This window comes from Cynoglossus semilaevis, chromosome 5 (assembly GCF_000523025.1).
Source record: "Cynoglossus semilaevis isolate Cse_v1.0 chromosome 5, Cse_v1.0, whole genome shotgun sequence".
Classification (NCBI taxonomy): Eukaryota; Metazoa; Chordata; class Actinopteri; order Pleuronectiformes; family Cynoglossidae; genus Cynoglossus; species Cynoglossus semilaevis.
The window spans coordinates 13,607,182-13,616,953 of record NC_024311.1 but is presented as its reverse complement, the minus strand read 5'-3'; the positions used below and the strand labels follow the sequence as shown (position 1 = coordinate 13,616,953).

Here is a 9,772-nt window from a genome sequence, read left to right as displayed (position 1 = left end):
GGGGGGTGGGGGAGGGCTGGGGGGTGTTGTGGGGGTGAGGGGGTGAGGAGGTGGGGGTTTCCTTTTGAGGGTGTCGAAACGCGTCCCACGAAAGCGTGGATGGCGCTTCTGTTGCTGCTGCTGCTGTGTGTGTGTGTGTGAGTGTGTGTGTGTGAGTGTGTGTACAGTGGGAGCGCGTTTGGCAGCCAAAAGTTTGCCGAGCGCAGGCAGGAAAGTTCGCTACTGCAGTGAGAGCGGAGCCGTGATTCCAAACTTCTGTTGTCACATGGATTTCCAGCGGAAACATGCGCGCAGCCGACTCCAACTAACGGGGATTCACGCAGTGTTCTGTGGATGTTTCTGAGTGGGAGTCCGCCTCTGCCTCCATGGACTCCGGGATCTCTTATCATTGACTTGGACTGAAAAGTTTGAACTGCATGGTTCCTGACTCTGCACGTCAGAGCAACAGCATGGCTTCGATGTAGCGACGCCGCTACTGGGAAAACGCAATGCACTCCCCCCGTGATAAGGACCTGGCTCTTTTATCTCGGAAGCACCGACTCATGGCTGCAGTTATGCCCGGCGAGGAGAGCCCGTTCCCCGGCACTATTCCCAGTCGCGATCGGAACGGATTGGTGGGACTCGTTCACTGTTTCATATGTGGGAGCGGAGTCACAGCCGGCAAGGAACTGAGGCTGCAAGTGACATATCACAAGGACAAGGTTCCGTTTTTCCCCTTCCTACAGAACCAGGAGCCAGCCCCGGGTGCGTGTGAAGTGAGCCCGGATGGACACGCGCTGGTGTGCGCCGTGTGCCACTGCTTCCTGACGGAGCAATGGAACTCCTTCGAGCGGAGCAGGACGCCCATTGAGAAGCGCATGTACTGGCTGAAACGGCCGTACCAGTACGACTCTCGGCGGGTCACGCAGGAGTGGAACATTTCCTACGACCTGGAGAGGAGACTCGGTTCCGGCGGCCAGAACTACGACGGGGGCGCAGAGTCGGATTTCTCCTCTTTCTCTGAAAACGAGAACATGTCAGACCAGGAGCTGGACGTGGTCAGTAAAGATAAGTGTGTGAGGGGATCAGGGGGATCAGCAGCAGCTGGCAAGTCGCCGAGAGAGAGTGTCAGGAAAAACAGTGTCATCAGTGTTAAAAACAGCCCGGATTCTCAGCGGGCCGTGCGGTACCAGGTGGGCGTTTATGGGGCGCAGAGATCGCCCAAATCGGAAAGTGTTTACCCGGCGAGGCGCGGGGGGAAAATCCAGAACAACAATATTTGTCAATCTTCAGAGTCTCTGGCAAAGGGCCAGGAGAGGTTCCCTCCGCGGTGCTATGACGCTGCTCTCCCTGAAACACCTGTACAGGACAACGGTGTGATTATGCGCAACAGGCGCTGGTTGGAGGAAGGGAATGTCAGACATGCGGAGATTCCGCGTCAGATTCAGCGTGTGGCCGACAGCAGCTGTGCTCCGAGCCGGCATCTATCACTGATGTGCAGAGGAGCAGGAGGAGTCAACATCAGCCAGACTGCTGCTGCTGCTGCTGCTGCTGCTGCTGCTAAGAGCTCCACAACAGTTCCCACGGACGAGCACTCTGACTCTGAGGAAGATGAGATCAACATCACCAGTGACGGTGTGGATGATGACAGCAGAGGCCTGTACGGCCCAGCAAAGAGACATGTCAGTGTTGATCCCAGGTCAGAGGAGTGTGTGTGCTACATCTGTGGCAGTGGTCTCAGACACCATGAGTGTTTCACAGTCAGCGTCCAGAAACAGGAGAAGGCACAAGGTGAGCCCTTCTTCCCCTTCCTGTGGCTCCACAGCCCACCTCGAGGTGCGGCGCCCATCAATTTGGCTGGTACCACTGTGGTATGTGGAAGCTGCCACAGTTCCCTCATGCAGCAGTGGCAGAGTTTTCAACTCGCCGACGTCCCCGTCCTCCAGCGTCTCTACGTTGTCCCCCTTAATCAGAACAGCCGTACTCCACAACTCGTCCCCCGGGAACAAAAACCTCCAGAGGCGGTGGAGCAGCCACAGAGACCAGAGGCCTCACGTGAAGCCTGTTATCTGTGCGGTCAGGAGTGCAGAGGAGAAACCAAAGTGGCCTACGCACAGGCCGGCGTCGGCAAATCCCGCGGTGTGATGTATTTTCCTTTCATCAACTTGTTGCCCCGTCCACCCAACGCCCAGGAGCTGAGCAACGGTCGTGTAAACTGCTGTCCCCACTGTCATCTCCTCCTGGAGGAGATCTGGAGTGCCTACAGACTCAGCCTGAGTGAGGAGCTCATCACGTCTGTCAGCCCCTTCCTGGTCAGGTACCACGCCACGGTGACCAGTGACGGGTCAGAACCGGGCCATTCCCACCCGGGTGTGGTTTCCCGCTCTGGGACGTCCATGTCGGTGTGCTACCTTTGTGGATCGGAGTTGTTCGCTGGAGAGGAGCACCAGCTGCACGTCAACCCTCCGGGCCGCTGCGGGGAGAGGGAGCCTTTCTTCCCGTTTCTCACCGTTCACCCTCCTGCTCCTCGGGCCAAACCTGTGGATGCTACGGGCCTGGTGTCGGCGTGTAACCTGTGCTACCACGACCTGCATGCCCAGTGGGCCCTGCACGAGAGCAACGGCCAGAGCGTCTCCACGCCCTCTACCTCTACCGTACACGGGGTCAGCCCTCAGCTGCCCAGCTCTCCCTGGGCCCGGCAGTACAGCTGCGAGGCGTTCGTGTGCTTCTTCTGCAGGCAGGAGCAGCGGCGGCAGGGTAGGATGTGCGCCGTGACCATGGCCCGGCTGCCCGTGTTCCTGTACGCCCCTCGCAGCTCAGGCACGCTCTTGGTGGATAACGGGAAGAGGCTTGTGATTGGATCGTGTGTGGAATGTAAAGCCATGGTGCAGGTGGGGCAGAGGATGCAGCAGGAGAAGGAGAGACAAGGACAGGGATCATCAGACGAGGACAGGAGAGGACGGCGGTCGGCCTCACCGGGACCCAGACACAAGGTAAGACCAGCATGCACTGCTGCCGTAGGCTGCTCTACGAGCCCTTTCAAGTTTGACTAATTGAAATGACAGTCATCTGTCATCTATTAATCCCCCCTGCATTCCCAAAGGCCAGCGCAGACTGTGTTTGCCCCGGTGTGACCTCTGAGTCACACAGCTCAGGCCGTGATCTTGGCTCCATCTTTTCGGGGGTCTGTAGAGTACACAGCTCAGAGGAGCACTGATGAGGCAAACGTTTCATGAAATCTTGCTTGTGTAAACACCAGAGGAGAAGTATGGGGCTGCAGGAGACCAAAGCCAGCGGCCCAGCCTCATGTTTGCTGTGTCCATCTGTGTGTGTGAGTGTGTTTATTTGAGCAAGCATGACAGAGTGCGGCTCAGTCAGTGCCGCCGTTTGTTTTGGTTTGAGCACAGTTCAGGATACTAAAGTTAGGAGTAGTTCCAGGGAAGATAATGAATGACTTTTTTTTTTGTTTCACATGGAAATAAATCCAAAAAAACAAATGCACAAAGAACAGGGTGAATCTGGACGGCCTTGTTAAAGTGAAGTGTGAAGTCTTTCCAGGTCGAAGCCATGGATTTTTTTTTTTTAACGATAGCTCAGTCAGATTATCTTGGGAATTAAAAATCTAAACAAAGCAGAGAACCACATGTAAACATGTTTGATCTGATTCTGTTTTTGTTTTCAGGGTTTGATGAGGAACGTCCTCGGTGATTATATTAATCAGGGTCTTGTCAGACATTTTCAAGACAGGTCAGAGTTATTGTCCTGAGGGTAGACTCCTGTCCTCACTTAATACCATGACCTCACTGTACTGCTCTTATTTTTTTAATACATGGCAGAAACGTTGCAAGAAATATCAGCTATACAAGTCTTTGTTAATCTCTCTGTGTCGCAGCAGTAGCGCCCAACCCAGGACCTCAGAATGAGCTCACAGCCTCACATGTGTCGGGGCTGCTCCTAATTTAGAACCAGCTTTTTGAAAGGCTGACAGGCAGTCGGACGGACGGACGGACGGACGGACGGGCGGGCGGGCGTGGTTTCAGGTTATCATTTTGGACTGCGATCGTTGCAGGTGTCTGGGCCAGTTTAGGACTTGGCAAGCTGGTGACCTCACGGCTGAAAGAGCGCCAGCGTTTCTGTGTCGGGGAAGGGGCAACAGGTGTCCTGGCCGTCCTCTGGTGTCATCTTATACGCTGCAGAGTCTGTCGTTGCTGGGGTTGGGGCTGCCAGGAGGGACTGTCCATCTGGTTCCCCTTAGCACCGTGCACTGTGAGCCTGGTTGAATGGACTGTGCAGTGACAAAGATCACTGCATGAGCATTTACAATAGTTCTGTTCTGCCTCAACATCACAAACAGCACCAGCAGCCGAGGTACAAACAAAGACACAACAAGAGAAACTGAGCAAAGACATGGAAACATAACTAGAACATGACAGGTGTAAATGTTGACCAAAACAGCTAAAGGTTAGCCAAGACGATGCTATAAAGTAAGCATGGTGGCTAGCATAAACAAATAATTACCACCCACACTTAGCCTAATAAAATGTAAATAAAGTTGTCCTTCAAAATGGAAATGATCACAGTTCAGTCAAACTTTTTGACTCTGGAAATTGTCCAAAATGTAAATGAAAAAATTGTCCATAAAAAATGTTTTCTTAAAAGTTTAATAAAAATTGTCCATAAAAAATGTTTTCTTAAAGAATTTATTCAGTGTTCATCAATCGTCATACGACATCCATTACGGTGATGTTGTAAACATGATACTTTAATACACGTAAGGCATCGTCTCATGTGTGAGTGTGAAGTGAGTGGACAGCGACGCTGCATTTTCCCCCCTCGATAAGTAAGATATGAAATCAGATCTGACGCTGTGAACTGTGGAGGCTGTTAAATCTCTGCCTCTCTCTCTCTCTCTCTCTCTCTCTCTCTCTCGCACACACACATACACTCTTCTGTTTCTGAGTGTTTAATTAGCGTGTTGGACATGACCTTTGACAGGTGTGTAAGTGCCAGACGCCGGCGTCAGGGGAGGGGCTGCTGGTCAGCAGATCTTTCACTTGCACTCTTGGGAAAACAGATGTTCTACCTCCGTTAGAACACTGCACTAGAACCTTGTTGGGGAATTACAGTTGTTCCACTCCAGGTAATAATTACATTTGAGGCTAATTGTAAATCACAGTGGCACAAATGACTCCAATTTGAAGAAATAATTACCGTGTTTTTGCACTAATGCAGTGGTTCTCTATTATTTTCTGTCACGCCCCCCCTTGGGAACAGAAATGTTTTCACACACACACACCCCCTGACCCACACCCCCGCGAATTCAAATACTATTGAGAACCTGATAACATGTATATTTCTATCTGTTTAAACCACTGTATGAGTTGCTGCCACCTAGTGACTGGAGGCTTGATATCATTCAAGCATCACAGCAGTGGTACACTGATGTCCATATTTGTGCCATATTCCATTGGAAGCCCCACTGCACTAATGTGAGAAAAGATAATATAATTTTTTTTTTGTTAGTTTTTGTGGCTATTGAACTTAGAATAACTTAGTCACACATTATCTTTGCTACATTACCTTAAGTTAGCTCCTCGTTCCTAGGTTAGTTTGACCTATACTTCTAGCTCAGGCGTCGGCAAACTACTTTGACTCGCGGACCACAATTGGTCCTAATCTTGAACGGGGGAGGCTAAAATGCTTTTATCACTTTCTACGCCATCTATTGAGGAAAAGTGGATATTGCAGGGAAAAGGGAGTATAACGATAATATAAATAAATTATATCATTTTGAAAAGTTTGGCGGGCCGGATTCAAAAGCTAAACGGGTCGTATCCGTCCCCCGGGCCTTAGTTTGCCCTTGCCTGTTCTAGCTAATGTTTAGCTTTTTCTTTTAGCTGTACCTCAGCTAACATTCAGTTAGCATCGATGTCTGCTGGTTTATCTCTCCTGTACAGTGCTTTAATGCGATACACATTCCAGACATGTTCTGACCATATAGTATAGAGTGTATGTTGTGTTGCATTATGATGTTTTATACCATATATTTAGCTACATTCCCTTTAGTTTTTAACGGTGCGTCTCCTGATGAGGTCAACGCTGCTTCTATTATTGAGCCTGACTTCTTTTGTGAAACTCAAACAACCCTGGTGCATATGTGTACATGCTAAATGTAGCTCAAAGATTAGCCTAGTAAATCAAAAACAATGGTGAATTAAGATGTGGCAGTAAAACCATCAGTGTGTGTGTGTGTGTATCTCTGTGTGGCCACATGTTTCTAGTGCATATTATTGTTGGCCCACAAGAAAAACACAGGTGGTGTGTGTGCGGTGTTAAAGATGGACTGTGTTCTCCCTGCACGGCCCGTATCCTGTGAAGGAGGTATTTGCTGTCACAGGAAAAACATGTCGGCAAGTTGACGCTGTCGCCGAGGAAGATTTATAGCGTAGTGAAAGCAGGAGTTGGGCGGCGGGGCAAAAAACAAAACAAACAAAAAAAAAAACATCAAATGTGGATGTGTGTTTGTAAGTGGAGACAAAGAAATTATCCAGAGAAAATGATTGGAAAGAGAAGAAGGAGGGAGAGGGAGAGTGGAAAGATGGAACAGGGCGAGGGGGTTAATGGGATTTAAATTGCAGCCGGAGCAAAACAGATGAAAAAGTCGAACCGGTTCATCATGGAAAGGGTGAAATGCACGAGAGACTCTTTACCCTGAAGTGGAATTGTATTAGAAAGTGTTAATTTGACAGATGTGATCTGTCTTCAGTGACATAACGTCTTGTTATATCTGTCTTAAATTTTTTTTTTTTGCATGTTTCCTACAAAGAGCTTCACACTTTCAGACACACGGCCTTTCATTCTACCTGGAATCCTCTGGTATCTGACTGGCTTATTTTCTAAGCTGCTGAGGTTGTGTTTTATTTAGCATTCGCTGCTTTAATCGTTAACCGCCCTCTTCCCACTAACACCCCTGAGTCCATCTGGGGAAACAGTATCTGAAAAAAGGGATTCAATCTGGAATGAGAAGTATGAAATTGACGTTGATCTGTGCTTCATGTAAGTCTACACCCTGGAATAACAACTGTGGACGGCAGGGGTCTCAAACTCTAGGCATCATCCAGCTCTGTGACTGGACTTCCTAAAATCCTAAAATTAGTTTTAGTTGAACTCTGATGTGTCCGATGAAACGGCAGTGGCAGCAGTGGCCCTCAGCTTATTTGTGTTTGAGACTCCTGGAAATATTTCACCAAGTTCAAAAAGTAAGGAAAAACTGGGAACACACAAAAAAGAACTATTTACTAAACAGACAGGGAATGACTGGAGTGAAGCTGATGGAAAAATCCATCAAAAGTTAAATGGATAAAACGCTATTCATATTGAATATGGCTGTAAATTAGAGGTGGATTAGTTTGAATATAAAATGTGATCTGAAGTGATTTATTTCATGTTCTCCTTAAACAAAGAATGTTTTCTGCAGGTTAGGGTTAGTTATCAGAAACATCCGCTTCATTTTCTTCTTATTTGAATTTGGAATGAGGCAGTGGCCGACGCCGGGTCAAGCAGCTACGTCAAGGAGTTTCATGCAGTACGGCGAGTATTTTAGGGCTGGGAGGAAACGAGTGGCGTTTTTAGCTCAAACCTTTAACCATCGCATTGAAACAGTCAGGACTCGGAGCTGTATTTGAAAGTGATTTGCTGCAGGGAATGTAAACAGTGAACCGTCAGTCAGGTGAGAATCTGTAGTGAAGTATCCAGTACAGTACAGTTGGAAAACCCTTAAAGAAGTTACACAAAGATGGAGTTCTTTCTATCAGTTCTTATGTCATCCCTCTGTTATGCATTGTTTTTCTTTACCCACAAACAGACTTAACAGGCTGGCAGCTAAACCACATCTGTGTGTGTGCGTGTGTGTGTGTGTGTGCGTGCGCCTCATTAGATCATAGCTGGCTGCGTCGGTTTCAATTTCCTCCGCGGACAATTGACAAAATGGAGACAGGAGCGTGAAAGTGTGAAGAATGTGAAAACTGATGAAGATGAATGAGTTTCATCGTCGTTAAAGTCCAGTCGGCTGCTGCGGATCAGGCTTTGACTTGAAGTCGTTTTGGGTAAAAGGCACAGAAGTTGGAGAAGTTTGAGATACTTTCAGATTCAGGGAGAAACAGACGTCCAGTCTGGTTTGTAACTGAAAGATGAGGGCACCCTGACCTCTGACCTTTGACCCTGAAGCCACTGAAGGCAGAAATCGGATGCCGTTTTCAGGCGTGCTATAAAGGGAGTGAGTGGAGTGGCTTGAAGTTTCATTAGTGTAAATGTATAAAGTAAGTATAAAAAAAAAAGTTTTTTTGACGTCCAGTTTGCTCACGAATACAGTGGAACCTCGAGATACGAGCGTCTCGACATACGAGTATTTCGAGATTACAGACACCGACGCTAGGGGGCCGAGCACTCGTTCACTTCACGTGTTCGTCGACTTTGGTACGCAAAGACTCCTGCGAGTCTTTGAACTGTTCACTGTCACTGCTCCCATTTTTAAATGTCATTTGTTCCTAATTAAATGAAACCTCTGTTTGTGCTGCTCTTCAAGACGACTGACACCTTCATCAAACTACAAACGTCAAGCTTTGTTTCAGTTTTGTTTCAGTGAACTTTGTCTTTAATCCAGACCACTGCCGACAAAGTATTTTGACCCGACTGACGATCTTCTCTTACAACTCTCGACACAACTCGGGGATATTTCATGTTTTTGATTCCCCAGATATGTAACAAAAAAAAAAATGAAAGAAAGAGGACAAGGCACGGAGCAGGGATCCTTAGAAGACCATTGAACGTTTGGTTCTTGCTGTGAGTTGTTTTTGTGAGAGCCAGTTTGGCATCAAACTGTGTATATGCAATGAGCCAGTAAATGATGTTAGAGCTGCAGGGCTCCTGTGAGGACTGAGTCACATTGAGTCAGAGAACAGCGTCAGTGTGGGGGGAATTTAGACAAGACCATTATTAAAAAAAAAAAGTCCTGGAGCAAAAGCAGATATCTGAAAAAGTTCAGAAAATTCACAGAAGCAGCATGACTGTGTCAGAGTGCGTCAGAGTGAAGACAAATTCAGCAGCAAAACAAGTTGAAATGTGAGCACAGGCTAGAGCAGGGGTGTCAAACTCAAACTCACTGTGGGCCAAAATTAAAAACTGGGACGAAGTCGCAGGTCAAACTTAATATTTATTGAACTATTAATGGCAGTTGTGCATGTTTAACCCATACCATTTGCCACAGACACTCCCTCAGTCTGCCTCTGCCTCTGCCTCTGCCTCTGGTGCTGAGCTGTAAATGGGCAGAATGTGGCTGAACGCCAGTGAGTGAGAATGATGCTGCAGGCTGGGTTTTATGGTCGTGAACTTGGACTGACCGACTGATTGTCTGACTGTCTGACTGATTTCCTGACTGTCTGACTGATTGTCTGACTGACTTCCCGTCTGATTGTCTGACTGACTGACTGTCTGACTGACCGACTGATTGTCTGACTGACTGACTGAATTCCTGACCGATTGTCTGACTGACTGTCTAACTGTCTGACTGAATTCCTGACTGACTGTTTGTCTGACTGACTTTTTTCTGACTGATTTCCTGACTGACTGACTGACTGATTGTTTGACTGATTTCCTGACTGACTGACTGACTGTCTGTCTGGCTGACTGACGGAGGCAATCATAGATTATAATATAATCATAGATTATAATGTAAGTATAGTTTATTGCCCTCTGTGCCAGCTGCCCCTGGCCCAGAATCAACCCACAGGCGCCC

General features: G+C 47.9%; 1 protein-coding gene across 4 annotated transcripts in view; it reads left to right on the top strand.

Annotated features, from left to right (window-relative positions):
* Positions 1-95: 95 nt before the first annotated feature.
* Positions 96-9,772, top strand: part of gse1b (Gse1 coiled-coil protein b) — a 194,802-nt gene continuing 185,125 nt past the window's right edge. For 2 of the 4 annotated variants that reach the window (XM_025055517.1, XM_025055514.1), the window contains exon 1: positions 97-2,972. In XM_025055517.1, coding sequence (XP_024911285.1) covers positions 489-2,972 — 2,484 coding nt within the window. In that variant the 5' untranslated portion in view covers positions 97-488. Of the gene's footprint in view, positions 2,973-9,772 lie in introns of all 4 variants that reach the window. The other 2 variants (XM_025055515.1, XM_025055516.1) reach the window with 2 other exon arrangements.